Source organism: Amphiura filiformis, unplaced genomic scaffold (assembly GCF_039555335.1).
Source record: "Amphiura filiformis unplaced genomic scaffold, Afil_fr2py scaffold_593, whole genome shotgun sequence".
Lineage (NCBI taxonomy): Eukaryota > Metazoa > Echinodermata > Ophiuroidea > Amphilepidida > Amphiuridae > Amphiura > Amphiura filiformis.
Genome location: NW_027306057.1, coordinates 207,695 through 230,317, shown reverse-complemented (window position 1 = coordinate 230,317; position 22,623 = coordinate 207,695). Strand labels below are relative to the sequence as shown.

Below are 22,623 nucleotides of genomic sequence, written 5' to 3'. Positions count from 1 at the left end.
GCGTTATGTAATCGCTTATTTCTTCGCAATCAGTCAATTGATTCTAGTAAAATTGGCGTATAAGATATAAGATATTTCTCGACTTACGTTCAAATTCATTTGCCCGGTATTTTTTTCTGGGACACACTGTACATCCATCTTTTGCGATCATTTTAGTGATTAAGTTGTTAACCCACAATTAAACTTGATCATTGCGGGAGTGGGAGGAGGCGGATGTCTACTGTAAGTTTCTAAAGTAAAGTCCGTGATAGTTACACAGTACCATATTGTAGATTAAGACGTTTAGAACAAATAAGAGCATTGCAAAACCTCCACCCCACCACATCCTAGCTCATGTTACAAAAATCGCTCGGTCGGTTAAGCATTATACGATGGTAAATGGATCATGGTCTAATTTTATTACATGCATTAGCATCCTAACATCCTAACAGCAACTGTTTTATGTTTTTTACACGGATCATTATGGACATTCCGCATGCATCGATGGATTTGCATGTAAGAAATGATATTAGTTTAACCAAAAACATAAAAAGAATTACCTAATTTAAACGGGCTATTCGTGATCCATAACCTCATTCTCCCACTTTTCTCAAAAAAAAGTTGAGATTTTTATACCACTGGAAAACTCTGGCTACATAATGGTTATGTACAAAAAAAAATTGCAGATTAATTCATTTAGCAAAATTATCGCCAAATTTGAATTACGTTCTGGTACATCAGAACGAAATTATGGAGCAGTGTAATACACATAATCATGCTTAACTCGTAAACTCAATCGGAATCAAGTGAACTTTTGGGAATAAGCTTTTTTCTTGGATATCTACTGACAAATACCATAAAAAGATGATGCTAGGATCACAAAATGCTCCTTTAAGAGTAGAATGTTTGTACTAATTGAAAAAAAATCTTCATTGTGTTAATGAATATCTGATTTCATATGCCCTGCAGTTCACCTAGATTTGTTTATCTAATTCCTATCACTGTGCTGACAAAGGAACATTCTTTTCTTACTTTCTAAATAAATTTACGCCTTACAAATATTGTAGATGCATACAATCGATACCCTAGGTTATTATTTTAAGTAACTGTAGCCGGCAGCAAAGTAAGCATGATTCCAGTTCAATTTCAATTAATCGCTATTAGAGACATCACTTACGGTAACAATAATATATGGTGACAGTAAAATATACAGAAACACCTGTTTTAGTCAGCTATAGTGAGTACAGCTATTACTACTAGGACGCGCTGATCCAAAGTTAAAATTCTGACACGGCATTACTATACTGTGGTTCATCTCAAATTCGGTAGCGACATAGGTGCTTATTTCGCTCGCCGCAGTATCAAATCGCGCGCGTAAAGTTAAACGCCCTGAGTGTACACGCACGCGCACAGGGGCGGGTTGTCAGCACGCTTGCGGCGAAAACGCGAAAGAGCATTGACGTCACTACCAAACTTGAGGTGAACCAAATTATACTGCATTTGGCTATTCCATTTAAAATCTACACTACCACTGTGGACGAATTTTGAATTATCTTCCACAGGGGGAGTATGTTTTTCAAATGTAATTGGTTATGGTTAATCATTTTGAAACCTATACTACCCCTGTATTATGGCTTTAACTATATTATCCACAACTGGAGTGACTATTTCAAATGGAAGTTACCCAATTGTCTATTCTATTCAGAACGTATACTCCCACTGTGGATAATATTTCCAAAATCTTCCACAGGGGTATTGTGGATTTTAAATGGAATAGCACGTTTTCTTTTAATTCATGTCTTCAGACAACAACGTGAAGCCAGATAATTTTTCCTGACTATGAAAATTGAGGCCGATAACTTTTGACATCATTCGGGTTACTGACCGAGTTGATTTATTAAGCGAGATGCGATTATATTTTATTGGACGTGCAAGCATTATTACGTTTCCACGTTTGTGACGGGAAAAATTGCGGCCCTCTGGTCTTTAGCGGATGCTTCCATATTATATTAATGGACATGTCAAGATGACCGCCTCAAACCCTTATTTTAAACAACAGTTCATTCTGGTCAAGTACACAATCAGAGTAATACCTTTAATAATCGTTTCGCATTATAGTCGCAACTTAAAAAGCTTAAAAACTTTTACAACAAATTGGATTCAATTTTATCGAACTTTATTACATTTGATAACAACACTGTGTCTAGATTGGCATATCGGGATATTTCATCAGTAGAAAACGATTTGGATTGAAATTGAAATTCATTGTATGTCGCCACTGTCGCTAGTTTTACACAAAGGGCACATGTGCTTTACATTTAGAAATAGTCGGATTTTTTTTGTTCATCGTTTTGAGTTTGGTTTTCGGCAGCAATTTTCCATTCAACTGATAGTTTATCTGTCTTTGTTTTCTTGGCATTTGTCGCTGTAGAAAACTTTACCGCAGTGGAACGCGCTTCGGCAATATTGCTGCTGTATTTTGTCGAAACATTAATAAAAAGAATAATCCCGTAGGACACTCATGTTCTAAATCACCATAAGTTTAGAAACTTGAGTACTACCTAATACAGTCGTTCAGTTGTGCGAGTTATGTTCTTGCTTATAACCTAACACAGACATGAAAGCGCGTTTTCATGTCTAAAAGGTCAAACAAGGTCATCAAGACCTGAGCGCAAGAAGACCGAAAGTCCACTTGGCCCCTCAACATGTATACACTAAAGTTAAGTATAGTTTCTTAGGGTTTTATAATGTTTAATACATGTTCCAGGGTTAAAACATCATGAAAGGTTCTGAAAGATTTGTTTTGGCCCCTGAACATGCATTAAACATTATCAAACTATACGAAACTATAAAGCGCTTTAGTGTATACAATCAAGTTGATGGCCAAGTAGACTTACGGTCTTCTTGCGCTCAGGTCTTCACACGCTACTGATAGGAACTGATTGCATAATGTTGTAAAGATAACAGATGATCACAAAACATATAAAGTGCGACTGAAGTTGCGGTGAATAGCATAAGAAAATGTCAAGCAATTGGTCCATTTGATTAATATGATGAAACACTGCGATAGTTCCTCGGTGACTGCATTCGTCTCCGACATTTTCATCGAACGCTTACATAATGTAAATTGACTTGTTAAGTTTATCTCGCCTACTCCTATTTTCAAATTACCGCTCCTTCGTGTCTGGAGTGTCAGTTTTGTTTCTCATTTGTCTCATGTTATCTTTAAATGGACCAATTATCTGGAAAATGGCATGCAACATGATGATAAAAAGCAATACGTTCTCGTATTTCATTCGGGTATTTGTTCTTTAATGTCCAAATATAATTCTTTCTTTCTTTCTTTTTTTCTTTTCTTTTCTTTTCTTTTCTTTTCTTTTCTTTTCTTTTCTTTTCTTTTCTTTTCTTTTCTTTCTTTCTTTCTTTCTTTCTTTCTTTCTTTCTTTCTTTCTTTCTTCTTTCTTTCTTTCTTTCTTTCTTTCTTTCTTTCTTTCTTTTTTTCTTTCTTTCTTTCTTTCTTTCGTTCGTTCTTTCTTTCTTTCTTTCTTTCTTTCTTTCTTTCTTTCTTTCTTTTTCTTTCTTTCTTTCTTTCTTTCTTTCTTTCTTTCTTTCTTTCTTTCTTTCTTTCTTTCTTTCTTTCTTTCTTTCTTTCATTCTTTTCTTTCTATCGTTCTTTCTTTCTTCCTTTCTTTCCTTCTTTCTTTCTATTTTCTTTCATTCCTTCCCTCCTTCCTTCCTTCCTTTCTCTTTCTTCCTTTCTTTAATTCATTCATTCATTCATTCATTCATTCATTCATTCATTCTTTCTTTCTACTTACTTACTTACTTACTTACTTACTTACTTACTTACTTACTTTTTCTTTCGTTCTTTCTTTTTTCTTTCTTTCTTTTTCTTTCTTGCTTTCATTCTTATATATAAGCCATGCTTCATCAAGTGTGATACTTTAATAAATTGCAATCTATGAAAGTGTGCTCCAATTAGCAAACAAGTTAAACAAACTTATTTTTATTTGTATATTTGAAAAGCGGCATTGTATTTATATGCCAAGTGAACGGTGTAATTAAATCAATCACACCATTTGGATTTCAGCAGCAAAATATGTTATCTATATTATGTTACAAAGCGAAACAAAAAGGCACATTCATACTACATTTTGATTCGGTATTGAATGTCGAATATGCAGTATGAATTGGCCTTAAAGGGGGAGGTGTAACCCTATTGGTTTAGGATATGCAGTATCTTCAAACTTACATACAATGTCAAATGTGAGAAAACGAGAACATTTTCCGCCTAAAGGTGAATAATCAGCACAATTAGCAAGCGTTGGTATGCGTGAATTGCATTCTGGTCCGACATCTCACAATGGGCTATTCCAGAAAATAAGCGCACACCCCCTATAGAGGAGTTCGGATATCCAGACTTTTTCTATCCATCCAAGCTCCGGAAATCCATTCTTTTCAAACAGAGGAGTTCGGATATCCAAACTTTTTCTGTCCATCAAAGCTCCGGAAATCCGGACTTTTCATACATTTTCCCTCGATAGGGCCGCGCTGGACCTATAGAGGAGTTCGGATATCCAGACTTTTTCCATCCATCCAAGCTCCGGAAATCCATTCTTTTCAAACAGAGGAGTTCGGATATCCAAACTTTTTCTGTCCATCAAAGCTCCGGAAATCCGGACTTTTCATACATTTTCCCTCGATAGGGCCGCGCTGGACCTATAGAGGAGTTCGGATATCCAGACTTTTTCTGTCAATCCAAGCTCCGGAAATCCAGACTTTTCAAACATTTTCCCTCCATAGTGCCGCGCTCAACCTGTAGAGGAGTTCGGATATCCAGTCTTTTTCTATGCATACAAGTTCCGGAAATCCGGAATTTTCAGACATTTTCCCCTCATAGCCACACACTCGACCTATAGAGGAGTTCGGATTATACTGTCATGAATGTGTGCCGTTCGAGTGCATTTTTTTTTCAGGAAAAAAGGACACAAAATATATTTTCCAGTGCATTAAGTACATTTTTACATGAAAGTAAACATTGGTTAAAATGGATAGAAAGAAAAGAAAAATCTAACTCGCCACACCGGGAATTGAACCCGGGAGCTCATGCTTGTAAGTCTAGCGCTTATAAGATTGAACTATCAATGGCACGGAGTATAATTCACTACATGTTCAAGTCAAACTTCTGGTTCTTGACGTATTTGTACCCATAATTCCCAATTTGGTAACACAAATGGATTATTTTGTCACAATGTTTTCGTCTGAAATACATGGATTTAGAGCATTAAATTTCAGAATGGTAATGAGAAAAATATGATCTATAATACCAAAAACGCATTAACAATGAGAAAAATGGGGGGATGAGGCTGTCGATCGGGGTTAAGGACCTTTAAGTATGCCGTAATCATGCAAGAATATTCTCTCGTAACATCATTGATGACGCATGAAGCGCCAATATGTCCAAAACACTAATAACTACTAATGATTGGCTATGTTATATATTTCGAAGATATTCCTTTTTTATTAAAGCATACCGAAGCATTTCTTGCAGAAACTTCCTGATCTAAACAGACAGCCGGGATTGACCATAATGTTATAATGTGTCATTGTAACTAACTTTCTTCGAAGGCGTGGAATGCTTATAACGCGGTTAAGTACGGATAGGAAACTGTCCTGAGGTGCCGCTTTGCCGGTTAATGTACCATATTGGGTTTGTTAAAAGGTACTGTCTAGAGATATACCTTCGAGGCAATGCATCAAAGTCGTAATAAAGGTGCAATGAAATATATAGACACTTACATTTTGTTACTGCATTGGGCTATTCCTTTGAAAACCCACACTACCTCTATGGAAGATTTTAGAAATATCTACCACAGGGGGAGTATGAATTTCAAATGGAATGAGCACATTAGGCAGCTCTGTTTGAATTTCATATACCCTCAACCTGATTATGTTCAAATGGATCTGCTAATGTGTTAATTCCATTTGAAATTTATACTCCCTCTGTGGAAGATATTTCCAAAATCTTCCACAGGGTTAGTGTGGATTTTAAATGGAATAACCCAATTTTTGATGAGTAATCGCATTAAGTATGTTTGCGTACATTAATTTAGTGTTCTCCTTTTGTTTCTGTTGCAGATAAACTTGCGGATGAACTTCTTAATTGGGTGTCTTGCAATACTTCACTCCGTCTGAACTGACTCATTCACCTTGGATGCCGCAAAAGGTGCATTGATATTTAACTTTGATAGCCAAGAACAGGTAATATCGCTAAGATACGTTTTGTAACATGAGTTGACAGCGACAGGAGGGCAAGATATCTGACACACACACTCGTTGTATATTTGATAGGCAATTTCGTTTCCGCCTTGATGTCGCATAGTTGAGACAATTCGCTTATCCTTTATTGGCTACTATTGGAGTTACGAGCTGTCTTTAAAGCTGGTCTATCAATAACTTGAAATAATGCTGTCTTGCTCGTTTCAGCGATCTCTTTTATCATACCTTTTACAGACGCTATTGGAATCAAAACATTAGGCAGCCTGTTTGCTAAGTGCAACGATGTATGCCTCAGAGAAAATTAAAGGATACAGAAAAGCTCTTTGCAACGAAAGCTCATAATGATTTACAGTAATAAGCAGTGCATTTGCTATCAACAGTTAAAGTTCACATGTAATGTACTAATTTGAAAAACTCTTCGGTACGCTGAAGGAAATCTCATTAGGCATCACTGCCTCAAGATGTGTTACCTCGCATGTTATATTTTACTAACGACATCACTCTGGTGTTTTTCATCAGGGTTTGAAACATTCACAACTCATTGTATGAATACAACCATTTCTACATTCCCTGCAAACATTCGTGTAAAAACCGGCTCAGGAAACAATCGATGTCAGTTCGCAGTCGAGACAAAGAGGAATATATCTATTATTTTAACTTCATTCTTTGAAGACGAATTCACTTACATGTATATTGATAATAAAAACTTGCCAAGTACTGACTGTCAGATCAAACATTATCTTGCATTTACAATGACAAGACAAGCTTCATGTATCGCATTTCTATATGGTAACGACCTTGAATTTTATTTCGAAAATGCCGATGTGGAGATACAGCTTGATATAATTGCAAATATGACATGCCAAGATTACAACGAGTCACTCAGGTTTGAGAATATCCCTAAATGTGCGGCTGCTGAGTATGATAAGGTAGCGTATGGTGCGCCAGAATTGGACGTGTTTGGGGATGTTGAAGGATTGTACTATTCGGACAGTTTACATTGCTCTCCACAATGCACGTGTCAACTTGAAGATAAGGAATGGATAGAAACCTGTATCGATAAGATTACAACTTCTCTAATCATTTATGCGGATTATAACGGGGGAATATCGTTTGCTGATACTGGATTAAGTGGCATTACAAATAATGCTTTCAACAGTATATCTCAAGTTACATCGCTGAAATTACAACGGAACTATCTTGGCACTCTACCCGATGACCTATTTGAATCAATGTCATTATATAATCTTGACTTAAGTGACAACTTCCTGACACTTCTGACTCCAGGCTTATTTGACTCTTTAGCTTCGTTACAACTACTCAATTTAAGTTTTAATCTGTTGGCGGAATTACACGAAGATACATTTATTTCACAACACTCGCTTGTAGTGCTGAACTTACAGTCCAATCAGTTGACGCAACTGCCCCCAAATATCTTTAAATCTTTACACGCGTTACGTATGGTATTGCTGGGTAATAATTTTCTTACCACTCTACCGGTAAAGTTATTTTATTTTTGTAAAAGCCTTGAGAGAATTGATTTAAATTTCAATCAAATTAGTAACATTTATGAAGGAATGTTTGATATTGAACATCTGAAGCAAAAATACGATTACGCCAGAAACAGAATGGATTATTATTTGCTAATAGATTTGAGTGATAACTATTTAGTTTCTATAGAAGAAAAGACGTTCTGGAATGCTAACGTTTCTCAGTTGCTTATGCACAATAATCCTATATTGAGAATACCGGCACGTGTCTTTCAGCCGCTACACATGCTTCGTCAAATTGGCTTGAGAAACACAAGTCTTGAAATGCTTCCCGAAGGTTTATTAGATTCGCAAATTGACTTAGAACACCTAGATTTGGGTCATAATTATCTGGAAACGTTACCTAGAGGCATTTTTGATAATCTTTTCAACCTACTTACGTTGAAGCTTAACAATAATAGACTTGTAACATTGCCAAATGCAATATTCATGTCATTACAAAACGTGACTGTACTGGATTTAGGTTTCAATAGGCTGTCGTACTTACCAGACTCAATCCTCTCTCTTGACAATCTAAAGATGCTTGACCTGGTAGACAATGACCTTATAGCATTTGAAACAGACATCCTTTCAAATTGCTTCAACTTAGACATAATCCGGCTGGATATTAACAACTTATCAACTGTACCACAGACTCTGTTTAATTCATCATATTATGTACGAACAATATTTTTAAGCCAAAATCGAATAGAAGTTATTTACCCGGGAACATTTGACACAACAATAGGGCTTGAAAACCTAGAATTAAGTTATAATTCCCTAGAGAGTTTGCCAAACTTTATATTTCATTCCGTGACGGTGCTTCAATACCTAAATCTTTCACATAACAACCTACCTCTAGTGCCTTCATTCAAGACGCTCTCCAGGTTACGCATTCTTGACATCAGTAACAATAAACTTGTGTCATTTGTATCTAAAACCTTTATTGGCCTTGAAGATTTGGAATACCTTTCAATCTCTTCTAATTTTATTGCTGCTCTTCCTGATGGCATTTTTGATAACCTTGGTAGCCTGATATTCTTAGATATGAGCAACAATCTTCTAAAACATGTGCAGAGTGGGTTATTTCTGTTTCAAAGTAAACTAGTTACTCTGATATTGTCACGAAATGCTTTAACAAATGTACCCAGTGATGCCTTTCATGGTCTTGAGTCTCTGCTTCGTATGGACCTCGACTATAATAATATATCACATCTTCAAGGGCAGACATTTAACGGATTAAAGCGCACTAGTTTTCTTAACTTATCACAAAATCATTTGGCAAAGCTTGACGCTGGGGTCCTGGATTTTTCATTACATCTAGAAACACTGGACCTGAGAAACAATAACCTGTTTCTTGTTCAAACTGATTCATTTCTAGGTGTAGAAACTACAAACGTCTTAGTAGACGAATTCGCCACCTGTTGTTTCATGAACGAACACAGTTGCGTGTCCAAAAATCCTCGCCCAGCTTATTTAACTTGTAAGCGCATGTTACCGGAAGTAACGCTTCGCATTTCAATGTGGTGTCTTGGTATATCTGCTGTACTATTTAACGGATTTGCCTTTTACACACGTCGTAAAGGAGACATGTTCGTTCAAAATATACTCATATCACATCTTGCAATTTCTGATTTTCTGATGGGCATAAATATGATTTTCTTAGCTGCAGCTGACTTTTACTTTGGGGACTTTTTTCCTTCTTATTCTAATCGATGGCGATTCGGGATTCCTTGTAAAATTGCTGGAGTTCTTTCACTCCTCTCAAGCGAAGCATCTGTCTTCTTCATCACTATGATAAGCGTTGATCGATTTCTAGGAGTAAAATACCCTTTCAGCGCCCGACGCTTGAATTTAAGATCTGCTCAACAATGTGCAATTGTTCTTTGGCTGGTTACCCTGCTTCTCAGTATTGTTCCTCTGATCTTATCCAGCTTTGTCCGTGATGTGTTTGAAGTATCTGAAGTCTGTGTTGGGATCCCGATGGTTAAAAGACCAATAACGACCATTGAAACAGATTCGGTGGAACTTGCCATAACCGAATTTCGAGCTAATATTGATTACAGCTCAAACTATGTATACTTCATCAGAGGTGTTGATCTAGAGAATGAAAATATAACCGCCAATATTTCTTTTCCGATATCAACTATAAAAAGCTACGAGTTAGCGACCTATTTTTCTATCGTAGTTTTTATTGGGTTAAACTTATGTTGTTTCCTATTGGTGCCATTTTGTTATATTCACATCCTTCTCGCAGTGCGAAAAACAGCAAAAGCAGCACGTCGTAATCGTACTCTTGAAACAGAGCTACGAATGACAGTGAAAAGTTTTGCACTCGTGTTCACGGATTTCTTTTGCTGGGTTCCTTTAGCGACAGTCTGTGTGCTTGTCCAAAGTGGTGTCTTGACCGTTTCACCGGAGGTTTATGCATGGACTGTAGCTTTTATATTACCAATAAATTCATCAATTAACCCATTTATGTATACTTTAGCATCAAACATTAGTGATCGGCTGAACAAGACACAAAAGTATTCAGAAGGAAGCGAATCACGTAGTAAGTCACATACTGCTCTCTCGACAATTGATGTTAGTGTGACCCGTAATTCTTTTAATTCTTTACACAGTGGATCAATAGCAACATTAGGTAACTTAGGTAATTCAAAATTATAAATAAAACTAAGCATTTATAATAATATTGAAAAAAGTTCAGCATAATAAGGTATTTTAAAATCTTTCTGTAAAGTGTTTAAAAACAAAGCCTGACTATGATGCAATTTTATCAGTTTCGCAGTCGAGCAATGATTAAAAAAGGAAATAGGAAAAATGATCCAGCCCGGGAATTGAACCCAGGACCTCTGGTGGTCACTGTTTTTCATGACAAAGCCCGACCTCAAATAGGCCAATGAGAATTAGACAAAAGCTTGAACTCAAATTGATCAACAAGATTGGAAAACTAAGGCGTTGGAGTCAAATTTGTTTGTTGGGTCGATCGATCAAGAATTAATTGACGTTGCTGACTTTATTGTCTACTGTAAGATCTTTCAGTTCAGTTCAGTTTTTTTCATCCATTAAAAATACATGTAAACATGATACAGAATAATATTTTCTTTTATAGAATAGTGCGGAACATTTTTAATTATATGACAAAAGTATGAGAAGCAGAGGATGAGGATGCCACTAAACGCACACTTGTTATGTATTGTTCGATATAATTTTTACCATTAATTCTGAGTAATCAATCTATTGCATAGAATAAGTACATCTTTAAGAGAACACTTCCTCACAATATAAGACAATTCCTTTCTCACTCACTAGGTGAGATAGAAAATTATATCGTCATCCTGCTACGCTAATTGCCTAAATCACTTTTTTGTAATTTTGAGAACAAAGTACAAAAAATGGTTCAAGCATGCTTGCTTCTCCAATATTTGCACAAGAACAAATAATACTGATACAAATGAAAGGGAATAATCCGAAATAATCAATTTTGATTACGAAACTGATGCATTCTTTAACTCACATTCTGTTCTTAGTACTTAAAATTACAAAAAATGACTTAGGCAACTAGTGTAGCAGGCTGACGATATTCAGGACACGCCCGTTCTACAACAGCGACCAGACGAGACAATGACCGTGTTACACAGACATGACGTAGACAAGTTTTTAATTTCACATTCAAAAGTCATGATGGTGCATACGGTAGTTTTTTTCCCGAGAATTTATTTAATGAAGTTTATATAGTTTGAGATGCCCATATGCATTATTTTCTCGTTTAAACTTGACCGCATTCGAACCCATTCGCCATTTTAATTCTCGTCTAAAATATTTTGAACACATTATAAGAAGGTGGGTGTGATTATGTGTGCATTGACAATAATTGGACAATCTGGAGAAGGATTTCTCACCATCGTAATGGAGTTCAACCTTGAATTGTGTAAACACATCAAAAGAAAGCAGACAACTTTATACATTTGTATTCATCGCAAACTCACCTCCCGTCTAATTGTTTTCAAGAAGGAAGATATACCATGCTGCTAGTGCTGATTCATATGGGAAAATGTCAGATTCCTGTCGTAGGTGATATTATATTTGGTTGTTTTGTGAAATGAGTTTCGCAAAAAAAGGATGTTTTTTGTGACATTCAACTTATAAGCTGTAATGAAATTTATTTAATCTTGATACGGACAGATTGAAGATTACATTCATTCTTTCACTTTTACGATGTCGAAGAACATCCTAGTGTTGCAAAACTTTTATCTGGAAACGTTACCTAGAGGAATTTTTGATAAAACGTTTTGCAACTTGTGAGAAGATGTTGATGCTGTAAAAGTTGCTCATCACTATTAATAAAGTGAAGTCAATATTGATTGATACATGTTAAGAAAATCTGTCTTTGTATATAAAAAAATGTTTCAATGCTAGATACAGGTGCATCATGGCTTCTTTTGAATTTGGAAATTATCTTTAATAGAAACATTAATACTTACGGGACTAACAAGGGGTTTCTTCTCCGAAAATGTGAAGCAACGAAACTAAATCTAACGATTTTTGAAAGGTGTTTGCAAAGTTAATCTTTATTTCATCCACTTTATGTATGACATTAAATTTTACACTGGGTTCTGTCTGTAGTATTTGATTATGTGATTATGCACGTTTTTTCCAGAGCGGAAATCAAATAGAAACGGTTACAGAACAAGGAACTGAACAAATGTTAATCTATCCCAAAGCAGCCAGCGCACATAAACGCTGCTCGGGGGAAAGATTAAATTGTGTTTATCCCATCAACCCAGAGAACTAAGTATAATAACTTTCAGAACAAGGAACTGTTTGAAAGATTCATTTCTTTTTCAAAAATATAAAATTATATGTCTTTAGAAATGGAAATAATGATTATTTATTCGAATGCTTTAAAAAAGGCATATTATATGACTCACTATTATATAGGGACGAACATTTGTGTCCCCTCACACTCAAATCCTGGCTACGCTACTGATTTGCTTTCAGAAAACAAGTTGATAAACTTATGTATTGAATAGGAGAAGGTTCAAAATAATTCATTAATAACTAAATAATTATTAAATTAACTTATTCTTATCGATGTTGTTATTCAGTTTCTTAATGTATAGTCTGTGTCTAATTGAAATAAAATGAATACGATGAAAGCTTTTTGTTATAAGTTTAATTGTTTTTTGTTTGAATAATTCCTACGCTAATGAAGAAGAAATCTATACATAGAAACATTAGGTTCAATACCACTAATTCTCCATAACACAGTTTCAATGGAGAAACAATGTACGTAATTGAAAGCACAATTTTCTCATACATGGTACTTTCACAGTGAAAAGATATTAACTATTTAAATTAGAAGGTTGACTTCCCATGTAAAAACCACAATTTTACAGTGCGCCGTCCTTTTTGTTTTTGACCAGATAGGAGCACACCTAAATGTTGTAATATTTTTTTAACAGTACACTTGTAGAGTTAGTTATTTTGGTCCAAATCACGTTCCCTTCGTGACCTCTTATTAAGATGTCAGATGATGTGTTAAAGGAGTATTTTGTGATTCTAGCATCCTCCTTTTGTGACATTTTTCAGTAGATATCCACGAAAAAACCTTATTCCCAAAATTTCAATTGAATCCGATTTTGCGTTTGCGATTTGTGTGTGGGCATTTTGTGAACGTCACCCATCTGAAATTAAGCTTTTGCACTTATACACGTTTACAAGACAGTTACGAAATTGTTAAGACTATTGAAGCACACGTTTACAGTATAATAAATGAAATTGTATTGTTGTGGCAAGATTATCAAATTTCTCCATCCCCTCTCATTTTACCGCGCGTTACAGTATAACAAGTGAAAGCTTATGAAATAAAATACCGTACTTTGTAGAACTTCTAGTGGTTTTATTTGAATATCCTCTTATATAATTTGCCATATTTATATTTAATATATTCCTAGTACGCTTGTAGGATTAATCATATTGCTGTGAAAAGATTATCTTATTTCTTTTTATCCCTTCTCATTTCACAAGCAGTCAAGCACCTGTCACCGTGCTTTGATAACTTCAACACTGCGGGTATCACAGCCAATGCCTCTCAAAGGCCAATTTTAAAAATGTGTAATTTTTTATGGTATGTATTAAAAGCACTTTAACTCAAAACTATGTCTGTGATATCTTCCAGATTTCGCAAGAATTCATACTACACCGCTGATTGGTTTTTGAGCGCTTTTTGTAGCGTTGGGAAAAGCGCTCAAACTCATTGGTCAAATACCAATCGCTCGTGGCTCAGCGGTGGAGTATAAATTCAACTTTACAAAACAGATACATACATTTTACTGGTGAAGTTTAATATGATACTATCTGATTAGTTATTCATTGGTAGACTACCAGACAGAGCTGTCACCTTCGGAGTCATATTTCACCCTTTTTATGATGAACACGCCACTGTAATTTCATATTGTGAAGGTGACTTTGTTTGCTTAATTTTTTAAAACGTAACACATAATTTCGCTTGGGACATGTGTCAACGTTATTATGCCAAAAAGTTAGATTTGTAAAATATTAAACAATTTCATATTACAAGATCGTATATTATGGCTTTAAGCATCATTACAACGGTCGATCCGTGGTGATAAGGCAGCATGCTGGACAAGTGAAAAGCTATGAAGAGTGTCACCAAGAAATAGTTCTTTGGTACAACATCAGCACTGTCACGGTCACCATCGAAGCCTATTTTCATCTTTTGCAGTATATTATAAGGTAAGGTAAGGTAAGGTAAGGTAAGGTAAGGTAAGGTAAGGTAAGGTAAGGTAAGGTAAGATAAGGTAATGTCAGATAAGATAAGATAAGATAAGATAAGATAAGATAAGATAAGATAAGATAATATAAGATAAAGATAGGACAAGACAAGATAAGGTACGGTACGGTACGGTAAGGTAAGGTAAGGTAAGTAAGGTAAGGTAAGGTAAGGTAAGGTAAGGTAAGGTAAGGTAAGGTAAGGTAAGGTAAGGTAAGGTAAGGTAAGGTAAAGTAAGGTAAGGTAAGTTTCGTGCTGGAGGCTGATGTGTCCACCTCATTTTCTTTGGCTATGAGTCGACCGCGTTGGTAAGATGCGCCGGTCAAATATGAACTCTAGAGTGTTTACAATGGATAAAATATCAACGCTGTTACAATGATCCTTGGATGTCCGCGGTATTTTACTTCAAAACTCAAAATAGCCTGAAAAAGTAATATTCATTCCAGTGCCATGTTTCAATTCATTAATTAAAAAATCGTTATTGCGATTTGTTTTTAGATGATAACAACAATTAGTTTTTGTCTTGTATATGACGGGTTCAGATGTATCACGGGCCACATGGGAGATTAAAAGTCAGTTTCAATATAATTATCACAATATATACGACACTGCTAAAAATGTTTTCACATTCATATTGTCACTCCCTGCTACTAATCCCGGTCGGGATATTGGGATTGAGTACGGTATGCTACAAGTGAAATTGAAATATAAATCATTTTCTTTCGTTGACTGTGTAAGCAGAGGAAAGTGGATCAAACAAGGCTTAAAAATCGTGCTACATTTGACATATAAGTACGAATCCTGAAATTGATTTTCAAATTAACTTTTACGCGATGAAATATAATGCAATTTTGACATAAGCTGATATGATATACATGAAATATTCATTTTTATTGGGATTTGAAATTGGAACATACGATAAAAATGCAACTAGTTTAACTTCTGTATAATTGCGGATCAGAGATGTACCACAGTGTGCTTAAGGGAAAGTTGGAATTAATGGAATACAAGTTATTAAAAGAAAGGACGAAGAACATGATTTTACGGTTAGAAGTGAGCTTTTGTAGTAAGCTTAAGCAGCAACAATTGCATTGATCATTTCATTACGAAGAATTCAAATATCACAGATATAGTTTTGTACCTGTGGTTCTTGAGTTCTGTTGTAAAGAGGGCTGAAACAACAACAATTTTGTAAAACGTACATAACTCATTAACAACAATAAATCAAGTTTTCAAAATATTATGATTTGTAGGATGAACTATTACAAAACATCAAAGTCTTATTTTTCAAGAATATATTGATTAAGATAATGAAAATCGATTTTTGTTTGACTGCTTCGACCAACAATACATCGTGTACCCTTAAGGGAGGTGTAATGAGCGTGAACCTGGTTTGGATGCAGAGGGAGTGTGCCTGTAACAGACACAGCCACCAGAAAAGGACCAGCTCAGATCGCGCGCCAAATAAGTTTGCAGTCCAGAAATTTCATTTTTTCTCAGCCTTGCAAAAAATAGGCAGAGGTGGAATCGAACCCGGGACCTCGGTGTTGTAAAACCTACTGCGTTACCACTGAGCCAACTGACAATCAGCTATGAGAAGTTTGATAGTAATCCTTGATATTGCTGAATAGAATAAATCAATACTGATAGGTCTATTTATCTAATGTACGATGTTATTCAAATTGGCCTATAAACTAGGAATATAATGTGAAATGACTATGAATCGATCAATCAATCAAGTTGTCAAGTTATCAACAATCAATAATAAACCGACGTAGGCCTATCATGGAATATTACTAACTAGGCCTACTAACTAATATACCAAATAAATAAAATAAATAAATAAGTCAGTAAATAAATAAATAGGCATAGGCCTAAATAAATAAATAAATACATAATGCAGAATGCAGTTAGTATTTTAGTTGCAAAATTCCAAACATTCTATTCACACATTCTATTATAATTTTCTGCTATACACGCAAAGAACCTGTGCCTTTAATATGTCCGCGCCTAATCAATAATGAGTCTTTCACCATGCTCACACACCATGTTAAACTATTGTATCCCTGCAAGTATTATCTACTGACCAAGTCCTAACACCTCAATGAAATGGATGCTATAACGTACCCAATCAAGCGAACATATCAAGGTCATATCAGGGCGTTATACAAAGAATGGTCAAAGGTCAACGTTTCCAAAGAAGTATAGTAATAGATGTAGACACAAGCTTTCGTGCGGGAAACATAAACACATAGTCGTCAGTCGTGTGGTTTTTATGAGATTTGATACGGCGCTGAAGTCTATTGGCTGTCCCAAAATCAGTACCAGACCCGGTTTCCAGACGGCAATGTGTGTGTTGTTACAAGGAATGCAAACTCATTTTATCAATGAGTGAACCACATAGAGGAATACGACATCAATCGTGAGCCAATCTGCATTCTGTTGCCTGCAAAAGCCGACGATCAGGTAAAAATTCTAAAAGCAGCGTGACTAGATATTTGCGTTAATTTCATGATACGTGTAAAACGCATTGAAAACGCCAAATTGCAGTCATAAAATATATAATATTAGTAAATCACCCAATCGAATGTTAACGTAGGTATGTGGAAAAGAACTGCAATAACAATAACAAACTATGTGCCCAAAGAGTTGTCTTTGGCATGTCGCTTTTTTTGAAATATGACCAAAAATATCAAATTTTGGAAAAACGCCCCAAAATTTAAAACAAACACGAACCTTCCAAAATAAATATATATTAGCACTCGGCGGCCCAGTCACTACCTGCCGCTGTGATCTGGGGTAACTCATTGCTTCCCCTCTCCAGATACCGGAACTTCAAGGTCGCTCATACCCCAGCCCTTAAGGACGCAAAATCATATCACAGCCATTTTTGTGGCTTCTGGTGATTCTTAGCAGCAGACAAGTTTATTTAAATAAATTAAAAATCTCGAAGGGTTGCGAGAAACATGGAGGCCTCCCTGCAAGATTTATTTAAACAAAATGGGTACTTTAAGGGCTTGGTCACCCACCTTTGCACATTATATTTGTGGGTACAGAGAGCACATCAGCCACGCCAAATTGCATTCTAAATACCGTACACACAGAAAAATCGGACCTTCATTATGTAAAAAAATACCAAGTATAATGATGTTGTGTATAATTTCGACAATTTTTTACACAGGTTAAGTAACATTTCATCAAAATGTTTTACCAGTTGTTATGTAATTTTAAAATGCACCTATTCGAAAGGCAAAACATACATTGGCCAGATATTTTGCCGAGTTTATGTAGTTTTTACCTATTTCAGGTAAGAATATAGCGCCGACCGAAATCAAAAGCAATCATGGCGGACACGACGTGTATGTGATCGTGTGGCGCATGCCTCCTGAAACATCATTCAAATAGGTAGGTTTCGAAGACATAAGTTGGAACCAAACTGGAGATTCGTTCGATAAGCTCATGTATGGATATCTTTGAGACATTTAAAATGTCTATTTATGGGTTCATTTACTAGATTTATCAACATTGGAATTGACATTGCAGCGTACGTATTGCCGCGATCATGATTACGTGCTACGACATTCATTACAGTAGGGGAGAGCGAGGAGTGTTCGCCCTATATTTTTCTGACCAGCCTAGTGATGTCAATTTTAAGGTTAGGGATGACTTGATTAGCCCATGTGAAAGCCCTATGTCTTAGCTATATATGGCCACAATCCCAGAACTGTAGGCCTTACAATAGCAACAGGATAGAGCAAACAAAAAAGTTTTACAAAGTGGCGAACTTGCCCCATATTGGGGCAGGTTCGCCCATATGGTGGGGTAAGTTCACCCTAATCACAAAAAAGGTTTAAACATTGCATAACAATAACATATTAAATGCAAACATTTAGCAAGAGTATACAGGGCATTCATTCTCTTCTGGGGAGTCACTAAATTTGTTGCAGGGGTCGGGTCAGGGTAAAATGTAGGGGTCCAAAGTGAGCTTAAACGTATCATGTTTACAACTTCGGGGAGATTATGGATTAGGACATAAACGGTGGTATGAGTAATACTGATACCACATAACTTTAAAAAAACACGCTTTTCAGTACTTTTACCTTGTTTAATGGTATAATTATAAATATTTTGCATAATACGCTGATGGGGCAGGTCCGCCCTCCAGTTTGGGGTAAGTCCGCCCGGGGAAGATATAGGGCGAACATGCCCCATCCTAAAAAGGGTGAACGTGCCCCTTGTGCACATTTTTGTATTTTCTTCAGGGTATGCAAAATACAAATCGAATAAGGAGTTTATAACTGCATTAAATCGTTGACAAATCCCATATATTCCCAATACAGATTTCCATTAAAACCATCTGTATTTATGTATCAATGATAATACAACATTATTAATGCAAAAAAAACATTTAGCAAGAGTATACAGGGCATTCATTCTCTTCTGGGGAGTCACTAAATTTGTTGCAGGGGTCGGGTCAGGGTAAAATGTAGGGGTCCAAAGTGAGCTTAAACGTATCATGTTTACAACTTCGGGGAGATTATGGATTAGGACATAAACGGTGGTATGAGTAATACTGATACCACATAACTTTAAAAAAACACGCTTTTCAGTACTTTTACCTTGTTTAATGGTATAATTATAAATATTTTGCATAATACGCTGATGGGGCAGGTCCGCCCTCCAGTTTGGGGTAAGTCCGCCCGGGGAAGATATAGGGCGAACATGCCCCATCCTCAAAAGGGTGAACGTGCCCCTTGTGCACATTTTTGTATTTTCTTCAGGGTATGCAAAATACAAATCGAATAAGGAGTTTATAACTGCATTAAATCGTTGACAAATCCCATATATTCCCAATACAGATTTCCATTAAAACCATCTGTATTTATGTATCAATGATAATACAACATTATTAATGCAAGAAAAAATTACGTTTTGGTGTAATATTTTTGTTTTGGCTGCAGTTCGATGAACACGTCCCTATATGTCGCGTAGCTAATATGAGGAGTTTATAATGAACTATGTCACCTATTTTTGCCATCGCTAAATTCCCCGATATCCGTAGTGCTGAGAAACAAGGGGTGGGCGGACCTGCCCCTAGGGCGAACACTCCCCGCTCTCCCCTACGATACTGTACGTACTGTATACTGCGCCTTATTGGTATAGCAATAAATTATGTGTGTTGAGATAGATAGCGATGTAATACGGTGACGGTAGACGTGATAATGCATTGAAATGACTTTGGTAGGTAGTCCTACAGTACCAAATATGGGAATTAGGCTTGAAGCATTTCAGTGGCTTAGTGTATTATTATAGCATTGTATCGTACATGTAATACATGCGAGAGAGAAATGCTTTACAAATTACATTGAACATTCACTAGATAGCGGGTTGAACTGATAAAAAGGAAAACAAAAACAAAATAAAATATTTCATGCATGAAATTGTATTGTTGAACGAATCTGACAGCTGACCAAGATCTGATGACTTCAAATCTATCATGAATTATGTTTCAGCATAAAATAAAACAGAAAGAAAGAAAGAAAGAAAGCCCCAATCCTACCTAATAATGAAGTATTTTTTTGCTTAACTGGTATGTTTTTTTTACAAATTCAAGGTTGTGTGAAAAATACCTATTTGTTATGGGGTTCATATGCTACATAAATGTTATGTATGTTTTACATAAGTTGTGTAAAAAATACATAACAATTATGTAGTAAAATACCTAATAGCCGAAGTAAAAAGATTCTACATAAAAGTTATGTAAATATTTTACTTAATAGCCATAGTATTTTTTTACTTATCTGCTATGTTATTTTTACATAATTCATGGTTATGTAAAAAATACCTATTTGTTTGGGAGTTCATATGCTACCTAATGTTATGTATATTTTTTACATAACCTGTGTAAAAAAATTTCTGTGTGTATGAATGTCCTCCAGAAACAATCATATGACAATTCTGGCCTTTTGTATTGAAGATATACACGAAGTTTCATAAAAGATTTAGGTTTTTCCGTACCATAAACACATATTACAGACAGGGTAGTTTTTGTAATTGAAACCACTTTTCTCTTCATCTTTTCTTCCTTTTTTCCTTTTCTTCGCCAAAACCAAATTGGCTACTGAGGATGAACAGAAAAAACCCTTTAAAAGAATTATTACTGGCATTTTTCTTCTGATTGAAAGCACCGTCCTTCCGTTTAATGAATATCTGATTTCGTATACTACAAAACTAAGCTATTTTATGTGCGGATAAGCAATTACCCCTTAAAATGAGTATTCAAGATGCGAACATTAATCGATACAATAGATATTTTGTATCTACCAGCAGTATAATAAGCCTGATTCCAGTTCAATTAACATTCCAGTCCAGTTTAATTACTGTTACCGTATCAAGAGCTAGATACATTACTGATTGTAACGATATTAGAGACATTGCGATTTCCAAACGCAGCACGTGGAACGTACGTTAATACGGTGTTAAATATTGCTAGTCTCGGTTCCAAACTGGATTGTGCTCATTCGTTACGAAGGAGAACGAGTCAGCTAGAATAAAGACTATAATATTTGATCTAATCTAATCTAGGTCGATAGAGGGCATAGTGATTGAAAAAATAACAGTAAGCTGAGTCGCTGCCTAATTCAAACAGGCCGCTTTTGATTTTGACTAAAATTTTGACCTACATGCTGATTATACTTAACTGGTTTTTTTGTGCTCCCCAAATATTATAGTTGCCCAAAAACATATATTTTGGTAGATTAAATATCACTACATCCATACATCATGACTTTACTTTCAAAATGAGACTCTTTCGTCCTGAAAATTGGGCGCGTTGCATGGACTTAGACATGAGGTAAAATCAGCATATTTCAACGTAGCCTTCGCGTTTTATTCTACGTTGGAATCCAAAATGGGATATCGCAATGTCATTTTTTGTACGCAAAGTATCACACACATTTCAATGGGCAATCTCTGCGTATGAATATTGCGTTTAAATTTAGTCCATTTTTAGCACATCGCTGTACCTTTATTATAATGATTTGTTACAAACAAAATGGATCATAATAATATTAGACTTTCCTTCGTATGTTCATTATCTTTGACTGTCTTTAACATATTGTGAAATGGACACATTTTGTGCATTTTCAACGATGTATCTACGTCGATTTTGCACGTGGAATATCTTCAAAAATAGCTAAATACGTGACCTCGCTGCGATACAGGAGAGTGGTTTTGAATAGATCAACGTACGTCCGATGTCTACGTTTGGAAATCGCAATGTCTCTAATATACAGGCACATTGATACGCATCTTTATTATTATAATAATATTCAGTAGTGCAAGGCTAAAATTATCTGAAATGATATTCTGACATGGTATACCTTTTTTCCTTTTAATTCGTGTTTCAGACAAAGTCATAAAACCAGAAAATGTTACTTATACTCAGCTTCCTGGTCATAGTCAAGTTCTATTACAAATTGATTTCAAATTGAAGCCGATAGTTAACATCACTGGGTGACTGATCAAGTTGATTGATTAAGCGAGATGGGGCGATACTTTTTACGGACGAGCAAGCATGTTTCCATGCATATGACAGGAGAAAAAGCCGCCCTACGGCTTCCATTATGTAACTCGAGTTATGCAGATAACTCTGCTGCAGTATACCTCCTTCCTCCTTCAAAGTACTTTTTTCCTCGTCAAGGAAAACAGGCGGAATGAGGCTGAAAGTTATGAAAAATGTAAAAACTACGAGGCCCTAATACTGTGTAATACTTTTACGTACTTCTAATATTACTCAATATACAATACATGATTTGGTACTAAGTATCCCCCAAACACACAAGACGGTCTGTTTTGACCTCCGATAATCCTAAAAGTCGAGGCTTTACCCTCGTACAGCTTCATCCTAACAATCAGACACAGAAACATATTTACCCTCATTGGCTCCAACATTGTAAAGCGTCAAGAATTATATGATAATTGGATTGCCATCGAACTTTATTGTACTTTATCGAAACACTGTGCCAGATCAACAGA

General features: G+C 35.7%; 1 protein-coding gene across 1 annotated transcript; it reads left to right on the top strand.

The window, feature by feature from the left end:
• Positions 1 to 7,010: 7,010 nt before the first annotated feature.
• Positions 7,011 to 12,585, top strand: LOC140145673 (uncharacterized). Its single transcript, XM_072167359.1, has 2 exons — positions 7,011 to 9,863; positions 12,451 to 12,585. The coding sequence occupies exons 1-2, from the start codon at positions 7,011 to 7,013 to the stop codon at positions 12,583 to 12,585; spliced, it is 2,988 nt and encodes a 995-aa protein (XP_072023460.1).
• The last annotated feature ends 10,038 nt before the right edge of the window (positions 12,586 to 22,623 follow it).